Below are 20,008 nucleotides of genomic sequence, written 5' to 3'. Positions count from 1 at the left end.
TGTTGCCTTTGCTTTATGTTAGATTTGGGTTGAACATTTGCCACCGTTTGCGATGAGATGTACGTAAAAGAGAAGAAGTCAGGAGGGGGTGAAATCTTTTTTCACACGTCTGTATTTCTTTTCTTGATTCTCTCCTTCTCTGCCATGCTCTTTCATCCTTCCCTCTTATCCCTCTAGCTATCTTTTCCTCCTAAAAGGTTATGTTCCTTCTATTTCCTTACTCTCTCCTTCCTTTCTTATGGCCTCCCATTCCCCATTCTGTGCCACTCCTGTTTTTCATTTCCCCTTTCTTATGGCACTTGTTTTTTCTGTCCTCCTCTTTGCCCTGTCCCTATCTTCTCCCTCCTTTTTTCCTCTGCAGTTCATTACTTAATCACCAAAGCTATTAGAAACACTTATTCAAAGCGGTGTATCACTAATAAGTGTTTATGTCTCTTGCCCTACCTTGACCTCACTGCCCCTTTTTCTTTCCATGTTGCTCTGTTCATCATTTGCACTCTGTACCTCTCCTTCCTCAAGGATGGAGTATTTGTCCGAGGTCTGTACCTGGAGGGGGCTGGTTGGGACAAGAAGAACTCCTGCCTGATAGAAGCTGAACCCATGCAAATGGTCTGTCCCATCCCCACCATCCACTTCAGACCTGTGGAAAACCGCAAGAAGATGGCCAAAAGTAGGTTGTCGGAGAGTTTCTTTCAGGAATTCCCTTCCTGTCCCCTCTTCACTGTACAAATGTATTCTCCTTGTTCTGTACACTTTCTGATTTTCTTATATTCTTTTTGATTCTTCTGTGTGTGTAGGTATGTACCTGTGTCCGTGTTACTACTTCCCGGTGCGTTCCGGCAAGGGAGACCGAGCGTCTTTTGTAGTCGGTGTAGAACTCAAATCTGGAGCTGTGACTCCAGACCACTGGATCAAGAGAGGGACTGCTCTTCTTCTGAGCCTGGACAACTGAAGGCCTTCAATCACACACACTCACACATTCTGACACTTTGTTCCTACTGATGTTTATGTTTTAGCTGTTTGTTACTTTATTTTTTTTATTTGTTAATTTAAGGACTATGGTATGGTACCTCTCTAACATTTATAGTCAATAAAGCCGGATTTTACATCTGAGGTTTACCAGTAACTGGACTGAGTTATTATTTAAGGCCTCTGGACTCCTCTCTTTTCTCTTCTTCCATCTTCTCTGCTGTCAGCTGACTGATTATTCGCTCATCTTCACAAACCTGAATCAGTCTTGCTGACCCTTTTTTAACACACCTACTCACCTATGTCCACACACACAAAGGTAATATGTCTTGTACTATAAAATAGTATATTTTACTAGAACCATTCATCTTTCTAACATCTGGATGAATTGGGCTGGTCATGTATACATACTGAATTTGTGGTAATCCGTGATGAATTGGCATTGAATTTAGTTTTAACATAACACAATGGACAAAACATTTGGTGAAGACACCCTTAGGCTGTGGAACATTAGTTACATTGATCGACATTGGAAATGAACGCATTGTTTTTACACATGCCATAATACATTACTTCCTAGTTCTATGCACTGAACATACAGTCTGGGAAAAACAGATGAGCTTTATTTTAATTACTCGTTGTTAAACCTCGTTAAAAACAAAGAATATTTTAATTTTGTAAAAAAAAGAGGACATGTTGTGCTTGGTTCTCTCAGGTACATGGATACTTTCACACAGCAAGAACACACACGGAGGCACATATGCAAACAACGCAATTAATCAAGGTGAGGTAAAGGATATTTTTATGCTAATACGCCTTTCCCCCGAGCTGAAAAAGAGGGCAGAAAGAGGGAGCAACTGAAGGAGAAATGAACCTATTCAAACAAATGAATTCAAATGAAGCTTCACAGACAAGACGTTTGGAGTCGCTCAGAGTTGTGAAAGAGAAGGCCCGGATTTCCCCACTGGAAAAGACTCAGCCCAAACTCCTGAAAAGGGAGGGAGAGAAAAACAAGAGAAGGACCCTGGAGAAAGTGAGCCGGGGGGGAAGAATGGTCCAGTAATGAGAGAGGGGAACCAGAGGGGGGGGGACCTGTGTTCAAGGTTGTATTCAGACTTAGGGATTGTCCCCCTGAAAGACCGAACACAGACTTCCTCAGGGTTTAAGAGCCTCTTTATCAGACCCAGGTCTGTGTGTGTGTGTGTGTGTGTGTCTGTGTGTCTGTGTGTACACTGGTGGTCTCTAGTTGGGTGGGAGATGGAGGGGCGCGCTCATAGCAACACATGGAATTCAAATTCAGATCGGCTTATTGTAACAAAGATATCAGAACAGGGAGGTGTTTTTATAGGTAAAAGCTTTGTCTCATATGAACTAGAATGTAAACGTGGTATGAAAACACATGTATGGATTTCCTCACGTATGTTGTGTAGTCATCATTCACTGGATTTCTATACTCTTGCCCCATCTTCTTTTTTTTTCCACTGCCATGCTGTGATATAAATGTTCATGTTCAACTATTATGTAAGAGGTGCTGCTTCTGTGTTCAAACACCACATATCTTATTAGTGAAGCCAAGGTTCTCGAGGGCTCGGTCCACTGAGAAATTCATTTCTTGAGGGTACTGGAAACCAGCTCCCTCCATCTGTTTCTCCACTCACATACAGCCGCTTCTAAAATCCCTGTGTTCTGAAGAAACGCGTGTGATGAGGAAATCCATACTTTGTCATGTGAAGATTTTCTGTAGTGCCCCTGTTGCAGGTTGGCACCCTGTGACACCACCTCAGATACCCCTGGGGGACCAACTGAATCTGTTTTGGAGCCATATTGGCCCCCGATGGGTTTGCTTTGTGTTTTAAATTGATTTCCCAGTGTGCTCATGTCCTACTTTTAAGTTCCTTGGCAAGGACCTGACAAGATTAGCAGACATCTCCAGCAACTTTTGATTCCTCAAGTGGCTCTTGGCCCCTTTTGTACAGTGTCTATACTCACCACTGAGAGCCTGACTCTACAATCCAATAGTTATATGGGGGGGGGGTCCAGTTGTTCTCCATTGAATAGTAGTTAATAATGGAATTTGGGCAAGTTGTACAGTATGTTTGCCAGTGACTGTGGAGGCGGGGCAGTTAATGTCCAAGAGTCTTCCACCGAAAATAAACCTGCGTGAGGGAAGAGAGAAGGAGAGAGAGAGGAGGGAGGAGGAGGAAGGGAAAGAGGTTTTCAGCGGGGACAGAAGGACACAGTCTCCGTTTCAATGGAATAGAAACTGCGCAATTTCTTGAAGGATCGCCGTGGAGCCTCCGGCTCAGTGAAACCGAGAGTAGTTGCTGTTTTTGGGGGGAGTGATTAGGAATCTGTGCCCAATGCAACGCTCGCTTCCCTGGATCCCAGAGAAGCTGGCGATTTTTTAGCAGATGGTCTTCAGGGGAGGAAAGAAGAAAAAAAAAACAGAGAGAGAGGAGCTGAGCAGTCCTTTAGTAAGGCGATATGACTGTGCAGAGATGCAGGAGCAGGGATGAGTGTATCCGTCATGCCTTGCCCATGGGCGAAACACAGCCACATTTTGTGATCGTCCTGCGTGGACGGAGCTCCCCGAGTCGACGTCTGCACCTCCAGCCGTCACGGACCTTCAATGGGCTGCTCGTTTTGTGGTTTCTTGTTTTTTTTTTGTTTTTTTGCTTTTTTTGGAGGGGGTGTGTGTGTGTGTGTGGGGGGGGGGGGGCTGTTAGTGGGCTGCGTCATTCCTTGCTGGGAACAGAGATGGGCTGCCTGTGCAGATCCTCTCTACTAGTCCACTGCTTCATCGCGGCACCTCCCCAGCAGATTTTGGGATCGCACAGGGGAAAAAGGTAAACACGATGCAGACTCGGTCAGGTGATGCAGGTGATGTGTGCGGACATGTGAAGCTGTGCGTTGCCTCACTGTAGCACGGGAACCAGCGAGACTCCATTGAAAACAACCTGAACTAGTGGGGCTCTCATGCTGTAACGAGGACACGGGCAGCAGCACAGCAGACCCGGGCTGCAAGCTGGATCATCGCGGTGGTCGGACGCACCTTCACGACCACTCGAGGCCACCTGAGTGTGAGGTGATGTTATGTAAGGACTGCTGCAGTGTCACCGACTGGAACTTTGCACGGATCAGCTCGAGAAGTTTCCATCCAGCTGCAGTTTCATCCAGCTGCCCCCACCACCAGCACCACCAGCAGCACCAGCACCACCACCAGCAGCAGCAGCAGCAGCTCGTGTTCAAACTCAGGTCAGTGATGTCATGTTTTCTGACGGTAAGGAGCGAAGAGTTTACGGGAAGGTAGAGTTTACTGATGTCGCAATCGCCTCTCCTCCAACTCAGCCCCACGTTTAGAAAGGCGCAAAGCCCGCCGCGGCTCGTGTCCGCGGGCCGCACACGCCACGCGTGACCGTCACATTTGTGCTTAGAGTGGGTTAAATAGCGGCTATTTGAATGAAATCGGGTGTCCTGCCAAAAAGTGACTCTCCGCCAGAAAGTGATTGCCGTCCGCGGGAGCGCGCACAGACGGATCGCCCAGTGCTTATTTCAGTATCGAACCGTCACAAAGTGGGAAAACTGTGTGAAATGTGACATTTTGATTAAAGAGCCACAGTCAAAAGAAGCCGCGTTCACGTAAAATGCTGCAAAGACTCCGAGTGGTCTTATTTTATATGAAGTCCACAGCAGCACAGTAGTTTCAGGCACACAGGCAGAAAATAAAGAGTCCAATATATGTGTAAATACACATACACATACATGACATCGGCCTCTTAAGACTGTTATCACCGTGATGTGGTCAAAATGTCCTCAAAGTTTTGCAGAGACATTAACATTATTATAATCACAGGAACACATGTGGTGTACCGTGTTTGCACTTTCCGACAGTTTGACACTGAAATAATACTAAATGAACACTAAATAATCAGCTGGAGTCGCAGACGAACTGGGGGGATACGTCTTTAACTGGCTGCGCGCGCTCCCGCGTAACCCCTTTCTGGCTGGAGAGCCACTTTTTGGCAGCACACCTCGCTCGCTGCTGTGTCGCATTTCCCTTCTGACATGTCATGTGGTGAAGTTGTGGCGGGTTCTCCTCTATTTCCAGGAAGAGCGTTTGAATTTGCTTCCTCGCATTTTGTCGGACTCCACCCCTCTCCTCCTGCTGGAGCACTTCCGGGGTTTCGCCACTAGGTGGCGACACAGGACCGACAGTGCCCGGGGGCCGCTTCAGGTTCCTTTAGGGTTCTGTGGGTCTGAGCACGGTTCTCCTGCCGCAGTCCGGGGTTCTCTGTGTAGCTGGGTCCACCCAGAGAAGTATGAGTGCTGCAGAGGCTCAGCACCAAATAGCTGCTGTCTTTGTTTGTTGAGATGTTTGAATTCAGTTCACAAACCAACACACAAATCACACAAACAACATGTAAACAACCCGCATTGTGCACTTCCTGATATCCCACAATGCACCACACCACAAGGTCATGCCCACAGACACAGCTGAAAATAATAAAATAAAAAATAAAATAATAAGACTGAACGTTGACTGTTCTGTTTCAAGAAAACCAAATCAAAACGACACCTTTCTAGTTTAATGTATAGCTTACTGAACAAACCTCACCGATTTAATGAAGTTTACCACCTCTTTCAGCTCCACTCTTAGCTGGGAAAGTGGCTTGCTTACATACAGTACATTAGCTGTGTGTAAGAGTGTGTTTTCTCCTCTAGATGGTGACACGTGTGCGATCGAGCCGTGCTCTGCTGATATTTCTCACAGTACAGTGCTGAAAGGCACATTGTGCTCTCTGATTATATTGTTAAATTGTTAACTTTGCACTAGATAAAACCACCAGATTCAGCACTATTGTGGTTATTCCCTAAATGGCCACTGACATACCGTGAGCACTCCCTACTTGATTACTGTTTCCTGTGTTTTGTTTTTTTAAGTTTAATTCATACTTTCTCATTCACAGAGGTGCCGTGAGGAACATGGCTGAGTGTTGCTGTGTCGTCTTTGAGGAACCTCCAGCACCTGACTGAATCCACTAATGAAAACGCCGGACTTGGCGTCTGACCTGTTGTAGGCAGAACTGGCAAATCTAAACTCACCAGCACAGCCTGTCGAGATGGAGCGCACAGTCTGGGAATGGAGAATCCTGTTGGCAGTCCTCAGTTATGGTAAGGTGGACACAGACCATCGGACAGGCCAGTGTGCCACCTGTCCCACCACGGTGGTTTATTTTTTATATCTATTCTAAGATTTATTTTAATTAGATATAAACCATTTCACATAGTAACTACAGTACAACAAATAGTTGGACTTATTCATATTAAACCTACTGTTTACACATTTTTCTTGCAGGTGAGCTTTGTGCATGTGGCTACCATCATCTATCTGCTCAGGTAAGACCTTTGACCTTTGACCCAGACTTTAACATGCCTGCACCTGGCCTGCAGGGACACATGGTGCAGTGACTTGACTGTTTAGTCTTCCTGGTATTCTCTGTCATCCCTGTTTTGTCTGTCCTGTAGAAAACAATGAAGTGTTTACTTGCACCAATGTGTTGAACTATTAAAGTGGTACAATATGTTCACATGTACATCGTGGTATCATCAGTAAAGATCGGTGAGCCTGTTTCAGAAGCAGAAATGCTAGCCCAAGCCATGGCGATACTGCCTTGTGTATGGTTTGGATCATGGGCAGATCATTTCTTCTTCCACACTTTGGCCTTTCCATCACCTTAGTAGAAGTTTATCTTGGTCTCATGGTTCATAAAACTGTTCATCTCTGCACTTTTTGCTAATTGAAACCTGGCTTTCTGATTCTGAGTGCTGATGAGAGGTTTGCATATTGTGGTATGGCCCTTGAATTGCTGCTGAGGAAGTGTTCTTTGAATGGTGGATTGTAACACCTTCGTGACTGTTGTTTCTGGGGTTTCTTCTTCACAACTCTCACAGTACCGTCATTGGCTGTTTATTATTATTATGTTTGTTGTGGCCAACCCATTCTGTGTATGTTGCTCAGTACACTAGTGGTTTTCTTCAACATAAATTGTTGTATTTTCTCTTCTCTTTCTCTTGTTTTTCTCTCCATCTGTTTTTTAATCATGCTGATCTGGGATCGATTCACTGTAGAAAGTCCTTTTATTCTGTTTCCATCTTAACCTTTCTTACTGTTTTCAGAAAAGAAAACATACTTGGAGGATTATTGTCCTTAGTCTGCTTTAATTGCAACCGCTAGAAAGGAAATTCCAATAATTTTGCAACGTATTACACTAGTGTTTCACCCACTCTGGGATATAGGCTGCTAGTTTGACTTGGTTGCATTGATCTCTGTGACACAGTGCTCTATTTTGAACCAGAGTCACTGTGTGAATGATGCTTGTTTATGCATACAACTCATTTTGGTAATCTCCCTTCTTCTAAAGCCCCTGTAGTGTTGGGTGACACGTATCACTTCTAAATGGTAGGGTTTTGACCCTTGATTATTCCAAATGTACCTCAGCCTCTTATAGATGAGTTTTGTTCTGATTTTTGTAGATGTCGTCTCTGCAGCTACTACATTGATACATTGATTGAGTAGGTCCAGAGTCAAGAACAGACACACACACATACATGTGCACTTCACTTGAGTTTCACACATCAAATAACCTTACTTAGGCATACACACACCTACCATAACACCAACTCTCTCTCATTTCCACACCCACAGTCCTCAAACACTCTGTGACACACATCTCAAAACACCTTCAACCCTCTCTGCACTGGTTTCGTCTCCCTCTTGGGGACAAAGACACACTTACTTTTATTGTGACTTATATTGAGCTGCATACGATGAGCCACTCTGACTCACCTGAAGACTGGCACAGTCACAGTTAAATCACTAGTGGCCTGACTGTGGTAACAGGTTTGTTTGCTAAAGACAGTGCTACAGTACATTTTCTGGTGCGAGTGCTGGCACCAGTCGGCACGACAGCATCAGTCTGTCTCTGTCTTTGACATTCACAAGTGTGGACACTCACCTTTTAGACTTAGTGCCTTGCACCCTATTCCCTTTGGATTTAGAGCTCCATAGACTACTGTTATTTGTAAATGGTAGATGAGTGGTATACGTATGTATATTAGATGCATAAGTTTGCTTCGTAGAGGTGTAGGAGAACACAGTAAAGCCCCAGTCCTGCAAAGACAAATGGGAGAATAGAGCTCAGATATGTACAAAAAAAGTAGTTTAAAAGTGGCGTGACGTTACTATTTTTCTAATACCTAAAGTGAACATTCCAGTAAATTAACTTTCAAATGAGCCTTGCTTTTCTGGCCCCAGAATTGGCAGTGATTTGATGTATTTTCATCTGGTTTTCTGTAAACAGGTGGCATCCGTGTGAGTGTTCAGCACAGGGTGTAGGACAGGACATTAAGAATTGGCATGTGTTTTTCCCATCTGCTTTCCTTTCTTCTAAACTCCACTCCATTTGCCATCCACATGTGACACACTCTGTGGAGGCAGCACAGAAAATGATTTTGCTGTCAGAATATTGAGTGGAGTTTTATCCGTTCTAAAAACCTCTAACTTATTTAATGTTAACTTAAGTGAAGCATCCACACTTCTTCATTACTCCTGTGGCAGAGTTATCATAACAATAATTATCTTCTAGTCTCCTCCAGAAGATAATTATTATATTATGTGTTGCTGTTACCTTAATATAAAAAAACTAAGACCATGTATTTGCACTTGTGTAAAACCATCTCATACCCTGGCAGTCAAAGAAAGCAAGGAAGTAACTAGGACAAAATGCCTTTGGTTTAAGTAAGAACAGATTTGAAGGAAGGATGTAGAAGGAGAGACAGGAAGAGAGGTGGTTAGAACTGAGTCAGGATGCCCAGGGGGGAGGATGGCAGGAAGCAGTGGGTGAGGAGGAGGACAGGAAAGAGACGAGGGGGAGAGAATCTTCATCGTCCTCCTCTGTCATCATCAGTGGTGTCATTGAGGGAGGAGTGGTGTAGGGAGGCAACGAGGAGAGGTGGAGCTGACATCATCCACCTCCTGGAGGTCTGTGAGAGTGTATTACCACATTGTCCATATTAAAGCTTTGAACAGTGATGCAGTTTGTCATCAAAGGGCATTTAAAGCTTTTCATAAAAGAGATAGTAGAAAAGAAGTAACGCTGACTCCGTCTAAAGAAAACTGTATGTGACTACAAGTGAACAGAGGGAAATGCAGCAATGAAATAAAATTTAAAAAAAAAACAAGCTGAAGATAGAGAAGAGGAATGGAGATGAAAAAAGAGGTGTGCAAAAAGAGAGCTCCTCTGCCTATCTGGTTATATAACTTGCCTGTAAAAGAGGGCATCGGGTTTGTGTGTGTGCGTACTTGTTCTCCTGTGAGCTCTCTTTGTAGGATCTGTGTGTTTGTGTTTGTGTGTAGAGGTGACAGAGTTTGCAAAGAGGAAGATGTCCAACATGCCTCCTGTCCTCTGCTGTGCTTGTTGTTTGGCCTGCATTACCCAACTGTCACAGGCCTTTGTTGGTATGCTGTGTATTTGTGTGTATGTGAAGGGTGGGTGTGTATTGGCACATCCACCTGTGTGTGCATAACTATGTGCTTAATACTGCAGCTATGTGTGTACTTCTACTCCCATTACTGCAAAGTATTTCACTGTTGACATGTGCACCTGTGTCTGAGTGGTTTTGAGGCCGTTGAGGAAGGTAAGATGGTGCAAGATTAGTGTGAGATTGTGGTAATTTAAGCAAGTGGAAAGAGTGTGTGTGTCTGTGTTTGTTGGGTAGGGGGTGTATGACTTAAAAAAAAAAAAAAAAAAAGAGAGGTTAGGCTAGGTTTGCTTTTTTCACTTAGCTTTTTATTGTTTTGGGAATTCTTCAACAGATCCAATATAAAAAGATAAATAGTTCATTGCCACTTCTATTTAAGCTGTAATGTTGTTCATTTGACACATTTCTTTCTTCTCAGGTGGATTTCTTTAACTGTCCATCTCCACTGAACCACAGTTCAGGACTTAACTTTCACACATTTACATCTTATTGCTCTTTTTCCAGCTACTATAACATATTTCGGCATCTTTCAGTCGAATGGTGCCATTTCCAAAATAACAGAAATAAAGCAGTAGGATCATTACGAACAACATGTAACATTATATCCCAGGATTTTGTCATTACTTTACATAATCAATTCCCAGAATTGAATTATTTTTGGGCATCTCCAAATTTATATCCATAATTATAATATAATAATAAATTCCCTTACATGCCTGTGAACTTGTAGGTTGATGTTACTTAAATATATTTTTCCAGGCCCTGTTAAATATTGCTGTGTTAAGTTCCTTCTCATTTCATTTCTAAACAGAATTAAGCTGTATTCACATATGTAATCCAGTGACCATGAGTGAGCGTGTCCTTTAGTCAATCTGCTCAGCACAACACCAGAAAGCATAGGAGATAAATACCATGCTTTCTGTTAGTATTGTGTTTCTCTCCTTCAGGAATCATCATCAGCATCATTTCTAATCATGTAGCTGGTGCTTCGATGTGCGTTTAAACAAAACTGTGATTTACATATAATGTAAAAGGGGCTACTAAGTGTTCCTTAAACAATCAAATGTAGGAGGTTTCCTACAGTTTTGGGGACCAGATTTACACCTGTTTGCTGAGTAATAGAGATCCTGTTGTCTTCTCTTTAGCCTTTCACCGGCTATAATAAACCAAACACATACAAACATTTGCTGAGTGTGCTCTCAGGATGACTTCCACATAGTGGAACCAAACCATCTACATGTTCATCTGAGTTGAGGATACTGCTGTGGCCTTTAGTGTTTTTGTGTGATCCTTTTTTTTGTATTGCTGCAGAAATACCTGAGGTCACCACTCATAGAACAGGTTTCACCTGTTAACAGAAAGGAGGTACTGAGAGTTGTATCCAAAATCATTTGGCCAACACATTTGGAACCAATGAACCCCATTCACTGTGAGAGATGTTGAAACACTCATGTGAACACATATCCTAAAAACAGAGATGAGGCTAAAAGGCTTAAACGGGCTGTGGTAGATAGTGGATGTGCATTTCTGTAAAAGAAAAAGTATAAATCTCATCAAGTCCTAGCTTCTTCTAGCTCATCCAAATCAAATCCCTTTCTTGAACAATTCTTCTGCCAACCTCACTTCAAAGTGGAGACAAAAAAATCACTTCAGCTCTAAGCTGTCTTGTGTTGTGCTCCCTCACCCTCGGACCCTCCCTTCCCACCAATTCTCCTCATCTTTCTCCCAGCTCCTGTTTTGCCTTTCTGCCTCTCAGGTTTCTCCCCACCCCCCAATCCTCTAGACCCACATGGACCCCCCTTTTGACCCCCTGTTACCCCCCATCCACCCCCTTACCCTTGCTCCCTCTGCAGCTCCCAGCCCTTTGTGCCTTCCTTCCCCTCCTTCATCCTCCACCACCTCTACCTCCCCCTTCCTTTGTGTGTGAGAGGCCAGCAAAGGGAGAGAGGAGAAGGAGGCTGCAGACAAGTTAGTGAGAGACAGGAGCTGGAAAAGAGGGATCCTATAGATCAGATATGAAACCATAGCTTGAACCCTTTCATTTTTATTTGTCTTGTTTGACTGTATTTGCACATCAAGTCAAAGCTGAAGTGTTGGGAATGTCCCTTTGTTCCTGTTACATAAACATTTGATCAGTAATGACATGAACAATAATGTGTTGTGTAGTGATGAACATAGGTGTTTGTCACTTTATAGTTTCTTTACTTACTGACCACACATCCAGCGTGAGATGCAATATGTGACTGTGTGAAATCCTCATGCAAGGACAGAACAAACCAGATAAGATGCAAAAATCCTCACAGTCTGTAGTATAGTACATGGTTTTCAACATTTCTCACCCTATAATATTGTGTTTACCTGTGTGTGCTATGGCAGTTTTATAGAAAAGGGGGTAAAGTTTTAAACTAGCAACAGAAAAAGTTTTCATTGACTTGCATGTGGAGTTTCTGTTGGGATGGTATAGTAATCGATGACAGCAGAATACTTAAATTAAATTGAGGCAGAATTTGCAGTTGGTGTTTACACACTGTTTTAACCCATCGCATATTTTTACTTGATCATTTAGAAACAAACAACACGTGCACAGAAGAAAGGTTGTTAGTCATACACTGTGCAGAGTGGGATTGGCCATAATGAAACTATAGACAAGCTGTAATAAAGATTAAAGATTCAGTGTATTTAGGTGTGTGTACAGTATGTCCAAGAGGGACTCAACAGAGCGTCTTGCAGATCACTACAGACTATCATACAGTGTAAATAACATGCAGTATATAATTTTGGGCACTTATAAGTGTGTTAATATGTGATAAAGATCCACATTTACAAGCAAACACATTTGCTCATATAACCCTTTTTTATTTATTTATTTAGCAGCAGAAATATTTTACATAAAACCTTATCCAAAATCACACTGAGGTCACTGAGTACAAACCCGCTAAGAGGGCTTTAAGATTAACCAAACAAGGTGATTAGACACTGAACGTGTCACTTACCTACCTACTGACCTACCTAAATGTCTCACAGAGCTGCTAGCAGTTAAATAATATACACTAATGTGACAAGAGAGTGACGTGCAAGTGCATTAGTGACAGAAACTGATTATGCCTATCAGTGTATAAGAGAGGAAATGAGTGAGGCTGGCATGTGAATCTACAGATGAATGTGTTGATAAGATGGTCTCAGAATGTGTACATACATTATGTATTTACTGTCCAAAGACCAATACCAGCTCCACCCATGCATTTTTAAAATCCAAAGCAAAGTTGGTCATGTGCATTTACGTGTATACGTACATGTATATCTGAGTCTGTGTTTGTGTGTGTGTGTGTATGTGTGAAATCCATTTCCAGCAGAGACAGCATGCTCAGGAGGAGAGTATATTCCTGGAAAGCCAGCTGCCACCCCTGTTATCGCAGCTAACTCGATTAGAGGAGCTTCTGCTGCTGAGCCCTCTGCTCTGAGAGCTGCAACATGGGTGTACACACAGTGGAAAAACTCTACTCTAAATTTAATTGAAGCTACCAATATAAAGTACATCAAATTTCCAACAAATGTAATGTTGTAACCATTGCACCACTGAGATCTCTGCACTGGCTTCCTGTAGCCACCCGCATCAGGTTCAAAGCCCTGACTGTTGCCTACAAAGTGGTCAACTCAACTGCACCAGCTTACCTGACCTCCATCATCCAGGTCTACACTCCCTCTTGCTCACTGCGCTCTGCAAGTGAATGACGTCTTGTGGTCCCCTCACCTCACCTCAAAAGATCCCAGGCAAACGTGGAACGACCTTAGCTCCTTGGCTTAGATGTTTTCTTACTTTGTACCTCACTTGTAAGTTGCTTTGGATAAAAGCTTCTGACAAATAACTAAATGTAAATGTGAATGCACTCACAGCTTGTGCCCATAAAGCTCTACCAGTAACATGTATACCTTCCAGTCATAATATAAAAGCTGCCTGAGACAAATTCATAAAAGCCAACCCAGCAGTACTCAGATTGATTTAGTTAAAAGAATCAAGTTCAGGTTGCCAAATTGGTCATAAAACATGGGTTGACTGTTTACATTTTAGAAACATTAAACTATAAAAATATGACCAAGTCTTTAGGAATGTCTGCTGCGTATGCTTTAAAATTCATTGTTCTACAGTGGAGCCCTGAGGATGGCATCCTAATATGTACTTTTGCAAACCGTTAATAGAAAACAGCACTTTGCTACTGTTCTACCAATTAACCGCAGCAAAATGTCAGTTAGGCAGCCAGCCTTTTATCTGAGGTGCTGACCTTTCCCAGTGATCATGCTAATCATTGATCACTTAGATAAACACAGACTACCATAAGAGCCCATTATTGTCCCTCCCAAATCCTTCCTATGGACAGCAGTTATAATTAGGCCCCAGGGTAATTGGTCGACTAATTGCTGTTGGTGGGATACATACATAGTCGACAGTCAGACCCAAAGGGAAGCTCTGCTATTACTTTTAATTACCTGCTGTTAAGTTTGACAGCTGACCCCGGGCGCTGTTTCTGGAGCTGATGGTTGTATTCCGTCTTGTGGCGGGTTAGGCGTACTGGATATCCACCTCCTCTCGGTGTGGTCACAATGGCCCAGATGGATTGCTTCTGTAGTTACGCTGGGTGGGGTGAACAGACACACTTCTTGTTGTCCTCTGTGTGCTGGCTTTTTACGCAGCAGACCCATTCATCATGTGTCTGTCTGTAGAGGAGCTGCTATTCATTGTCTCTCCTCCTGCTTATTCTCCAGGAGCCAGCCTGTCTCATGCTCCTTCTCTCTACTTCACTACTTCTCTCTTTTCTTCCTGCCCCCTCCATCTCTCGTCTCCTGTCTTTATATCTTTTATTCCCTCCCTCTCTCACACACCCTTTATATGTCTCACCTCACTAAGAGAACAAAGAGGACGTAGCCAGTTACTGTGTGTGTGTGTGTGTGTGTGTGTGTGTGTGTGTGTGTGTGTGTGTGTGTGTGTGTGTGTGTGTGTGTGAGTGTGTGTGAGTGTGTGACATTAAGGAGTCATCTCACAAAGCTAGTTTTTCCAGTGACACAGAAATTATTTGAACAATTATTAAGGTTTTATGGATAGTGGAGATGTAAGACGCCAGACAACATCTGTGTAGTCTGCTCTAACCATTCAGTCAGCTATTATAAGAACAATGAAAAATAATTTTAGAGAAGTTGAGCACAAATCAGATAAACTGATACATCCTAGGGTTAAACTGTAATTTTGTAGGAGAATGTATTAAATGTTAACTGAAAATGTCTTTTCACCATGCAACTTATAAGATTAGCATCAATCTATCCATTAAAAAAGGAGGAATACTCTTGACAGTTAAATCTAAAGCTGCAATATTAAACTAACACTAAAATAGTGCTACCATGAGCTTCGAAACTGCTCCCTTCTGCTCTGCCCATCCCTCTGTCCTTCTGCAGTTTTCTTCTTTTTGACTAAATATTTGATAATTGTTAAATAAATAATTGCACCGTGAAAAAAGTTATGTTGTTGTATTTATCCAATGTGATTAGATTCATTTTTGTTTTAATTAAGAGAGTGTGCTAACTTTTGACACTTTTGCACGACAGTATTAGTCATGCATTATAATAACATTAATTATAATAAATCTGAAGCTGTAAAACTTTCTAATCAAGTAGAAAATTGGTGAAATGTTCTGGTTTAAAGTCCAAGCCTTCCTCAAAACCTGTAGAAGTGGGCAGACGTCAGACCAGACTTCATAGGAGTCTTCAACAGCACAGTGAGATAAGTTTTGGATCATATTTCTACTAATAATCATTGAATCTAATTAATTATTTGATTAATGGTAGCTACAAATGTTTTACTTAACCCCTAAATGTCTAAAGCTTTTGCTTTCCACTGAGTCTTATTGATCAAAAGGGGCACGTAAATAATTTACGCAAGAAAGAGTTTTGAAATTGCATAGTTGGTCTTTACATAGTTAAGCCTTTCATTGCATGCACAAAACCATATAACTTAGTATGACTTACTTCATTTAGTATAGTGTTTGATTATTTACGTGCTTCCTATGTTTATGGGATGGGAATTGCCCACTGACTGCTTTCAAACAGGCCTTAAGATTTGGCGTATACACAGCAAAGTGTGAGAATTTTATTCCGACACACACGTTTCGGCTGTAGGCTCACAATGAGGCACAAAAGAAAGTCTCATATGCTTCAGCTAGCACTTGAAAGGGACTTGACACAAAAATGCACAACTCAGCTGAAGAAGAAGGTTCCTAGGATGTTGTGTAACCACACATAATTCCTGCAGCTCACATAAAAGTAAGCCATATGTTAATGCACTTTATGATCTTCTAATGATTTGCACACAGACAGTGAGAGAGGATATGTATAGCCTTTATTTGTGTGTGCCCCCTGCGGTTAACTTATGCCCCCTGGATGTGATTTGCCAGTTCAGCTGTGGCCGAGTGATTCACATACTGGAATCCAGATCTTTGTGCAGAGAAACAACTCTTCTTCTAAGATCTTCACATCTCCTTTGTTTGTTTGTCAAGATCACACGTTGATAATGAAGACTTAAATAAGCCGGGGCTTCCCTTTATCTAGTTTTAGGACTTACAACAAACTTTAAAGCTCCACTGAACGTCTATTGTTGTCCTGTGCTGAACGTGAAAATGACACCATAGGTATGTATGGTGGGGGCCATTAACCTCAAGGTCAAGTTAAAAATCTAACTCTATCACCACTCAGTAAAACTTCCCATAGGTCATTTTTTATTTTTACAGTGTAGGAAGTATGGCATGGCAGAAGTTTAAACGATATTTAAAGATGTCTGATGCCAGCAGGTGGACCCATGTATGCTCCCACAAATAAGGGGGGGCAGTCAGACAAATACAGAGACAGACAGATACAGAGCAAAACAGAGGAAAAATAAAAGAAATTCTAAAATAAATTGACACCTTTGTATCACACATCTCGGTAGGATTTACAACACATCACAATCATCTTTTTAGCTGCTGTTGCTGATTCAATACACATGTTTAAAGTGGTGTAACAAATCATTCAGTAACATGACTGGCCCAGTTGCTGGCACTGACCGCAACACCAAATCTGACGGTCGGGGCACATCATCCCAGAAGAGCACAACTGGTGGACAGTCCTACAGCATATGAAGGAAAGGTCCAGGAGACCTTAGAGTAGAGAAACTGCTTAAGGGAGAGTTTATCAGGTTCTTATTGTAAAGTCTGTCAAGTGTTAAATGTGTTCAGTGTATGACATTGAAATCAATCAGCTGATGGTCAGGGTTGCCCGAAAACCTAGTTTGTTAGCCCAAACATTGTTCCAGTGAAATTCTGGATCCAGAGTAGGATAGTCTCCACGCTCTGTCCACTTGTAAGTCAGAATAGGAGGACTGTATGATACACTTACATAGTGTGAATAACAAACCTTTTGTTTTGTCTTTGTTTAGCAATCAATCCATAAATGGGGCAAGTGGTTAAGTTTTGTTGCCAAGGAACACCATATGCTGTAAGGGCTGATCTGATCTGTAAATAAAAGGAGGAGGAACTGGGAGGATTGGATTTTTACTAAATGCATTTGAGATTTTCCCATGAAATTACATGCTGTTTTTTTGTTTTTTAAATGTCACCAGGCTCCACGAAGGCCAACTGATGGAGCAACCTTAAGAGACAAACTGGAAGCTCTTTGCAAACGTGACAGTAACCTATATCATTGCACCTCCAGATTATATGTAAATGTGTGAAAGAAGCTTTAGGTTCCCACTTCCCCTTCCAACCTTGACAGTGAATGTGAGAGGACTGTGAGGATGGCTTAGTTTAACGTGAGTACGCAGACTGACTGACAGATGGAGAAACGCAGAATGTGATGGTGTGTTTCTTCTGCTCATTAGGAGTGCCAGTGGGTACGGATCAAAGTATTTTCCTGCGCTGTGTTGGATGAACTCCTGTTCCAGCTCTCGTGCGTGCTTCACTATTTGTAACAGTTAGACCCATTCAATTACACAGATGTGGAAACAGCAGATTTAGCAAAGTTAGCTCATCAGGGGTTGGTCAACTTTGTTATGTGTCTAGTGTGTTTGTGTACACTACAGAGGCCACATTCAGGGCCAAGAACGGGGTTGTGTTGCCATGGTGAAAATGAAATCCAAAATGCAGAGTTGCAAGGAAACCCCTGATTGGCTGAGGACCCATGCATGGGATTGTGATGCATGCTGTCAGCTGGCCAATGGGACACAGGCTGAGCCAGAGCTGTTGCTAAGGAAGGTAGCTCAGAACGGAGTCAGCTGGGTTTTCTCTCGCTCTCTCTCCTCTCTCTGCGTCTCCCAGTCAGTTTCTGCCTCACTCTTTCCTTCTCTCCTGCTGCTCGCTCTGCCTTTGCCCTCATTGACTCCGTCTCCCCCTCCTTCCTGTCTCCCCATCTCTCTCCCCTACATTTTTTTTTTTTGCACTTCTACACGTGCGAAAGGGGAAAGAGCACATGTTGAAAAAATTCACTGAATATTTCATGCAGCTTGTTGTGCGAGGCCGGGGCTGTATCCAGAGAAGCACTGCACAGAAGTGGTGTGTGTGTGTGTGTGTGCGTGTGTGTGTGTGTGTGTGTTTGTCTGTATGCATTGATGTTTGCATGTTTGTCTATTTATTTCATGTGTCATTTCTGGGTATGTGCAGTGACTTTATTCAGGGCTTTTGCTTGGTGTAATTGTATCTGTAAATATTATCTGTATATGTTTTCTTGAATTTCTTTGTTCCTTGTTTCGTTGTTTTGTTGTTCAGCGTGTAATTAAGTTGTGCAGTGTTTGTATTTTTCCGGTCTTTTAGGTGTGTAAAGGGTTAATATGTTTGTGTGTGTTTAATGTCTGTGTGTTCATGTGGGGGAGCTCTCCAGGGATTTGGGGCTCTCCAGCTGAAGTGGGGTGTGTTTGAACATGAGCCAGGTAGTGTTGGGTACGCGTCTAGCATCACGTATGGCTGAACTCCCTTCACCACCGCCCCTTCGCCCACTCAGTACCCTAAACCCAACTGCTGGTTGTTAACACTATTCATTTCACACTCTAGCTTTACTCGACTGGACCCCGCTGCTGTATGCAATTGACCTCAGCTAAGTGTTAACTTGAGTCAACGTGCACCAAGATGGAGTGACAATTGAATAAATTGTAACTGTATTATGAGAAAGTACGACACCAAACAGAATAAAAACAAATATAAACATATATAAGTGTGGCTCCCAGGATGTGTAAGAGTCTTTAATCTGTAGTACAATAATAGCTTGTCTCAAACCCATGTTGCTGCTGATTTCCATTATGTATGTCTCTATATGCTGTAGTGGTTGCCATACCAACTGTTGAACAAACAAGGTGTAAGATAATTGTCTTTGTTAAATTCTTAGGTTTTATATTTTCATGGAGCAAGGACAGCAGCGTAACTTATATACTGTACATAAAGAGTACATAAGCTCAGGCCTGTTCCAGTACTGCTTTCTAAGTTAATGACACATACTGTGCATAGAAGTAAGCTGAGGTATTGAATGTGCATCCACTCATGCCCTTTGGATTAGCATCAGTCACATAGTCATCATCAATTATTTAATGATGACAGAGTTTCTGGAGGAGTTGTGGATTATTTGTGCATCATCTGATTGTGGTCGTTGGTCTCCTGGCAGAGGTTAATATGAAGATCAAGCTGAATTAAGACAGAGAGCTGAGGTATTGTACTGAGTCATGTTATACTGCTATAGTCAATGATCAAACCCAAGAATGACCTTTTTGTTTTTCAAAGATAGGAATGTTGTACGTCAGCACACCAGTGGACAGAAGCAGAGACAAAGCGTCCGTTCTCTGTGCACATTTTTCATAATTTTTCTGTTTACCCCCACCCCTGTTTCCTTCCTCCTCTCATTTCCGCTTCCACACTTCCTGTTTCCAGGCTCTCCACCTCTCTTTGTTCAGCCTTTTCTCTCGCAAGACTTTTTTTTTCTTTCCACTGTCATTTCTTGGATTTTTTTTCTTTTGTATATGTAATGGATCTATTGTGCCGATGGCTGCCAGGGGAATCACTGTGAGACTTCCTACTGTATGAATGAAACTCTAATAGAGCATGGCTGCCTTTTGAGATGACATAACACACACAGACCATAGCTATTCCATAGCCCCAATGACCCATTCATAATACCTCACAATACCCTCACAATCACTTATGTAGAATGAGAGATGTAGGGGGAAGAGGGATGAAACTGGTAAAACATACTGGAGCGGGAGGGAAGGAGTGGCACTCACTTCAAGTGAAAACAAAGCAATTACAGGCATTATTGGCCATGTTAGAGGTGTGTGTGCGTGCATGTGTGTGTGCATGTGTGTGTGTGCACGCGCACACTCAACATGAGATCAAAAGCAGGAGCCTCAGCTGGCTCTCAGCTCCCCCACTGGTTTCATTTGGGTTATCACCATGGTACTCTTATTGATACTGTGTGAGTGCTTGTGTGTGGTTATAAGCTT

At 42.6% G+C, this 20,008-nt stretch overlaps 2 protein-coding genes across 6 annotated transcripts in view; both read left to right on the top strand.

Annotated features, from left to right (window-relative positions):
- Nucleotides 1–1,117, top strand: part of dnah2 (dynein, axonemal, heavy chain 2) — a 62,976-nt gene extending 61,859 nt beyond the window's left edge. For 2 of the 3 annotated variants that reach the window (XM_026353379.1, XM_026353380.1), the window contains exons 87-88: nucleotides 520–670; nucleotides 798–952. In XM_026353379.1, coding sequence (XP_026209164.1) covers nucleotides 520–670; nucleotides 798–952 — 306 coding nt within the window. Of the gene's footprint in view, nucleotides 1–519; nucleotides 671–797 lie in introns of all 3 variants that reach the window. The other variant, XM_026353378.1, reaches the window with a different exon arrangement.
- A 2,594-nt stretch (nucleotides 1,118–3,711) lies between these two features.
- The window catches only part of kdm6ba (lysine (K)-specific demethylase 6B, a), an 88,344-nt gene continuing 72,047 nt past the window's right edge, over nucleotides 3,712–20,008 (top strand). For all 3 annotated transcript variants that reach the window (XM_026352559.1, XM_026352555.1, XM_026352557.1), the window contains exons 1-3: nucleotides 3,712–4,224; nucleotides 5,937–6,141; nucleotides 6,326–6,366. The gene's annotated coding sequence lies outside the window, so the exon portion shown is untranslated. The remainder of the gene's footprint in view (nucleotides 4,225–5,936; nucleotides 6,142–6,325; nucleotides 6,367–20,008) is intronic.

This window comes from Anabas testudineus, chromosome 18 (genome assembly GCF_900324465.2).
Source record: "Anabas testudineus chromosome 18, fAnaTes1.2, whole genome shotgun sequence".
NCBI classification, from domain to species: Eukaryota; Metazoa; Chordata; class Actinopteri; order Anabantiformes; family Anabantidae; genus Anabas; species Anabas testudineus.
Note: the sequence above shows the minus strand (reverse complement) of the source record. Positions and strands in the feature narration are given on the sequence as shown.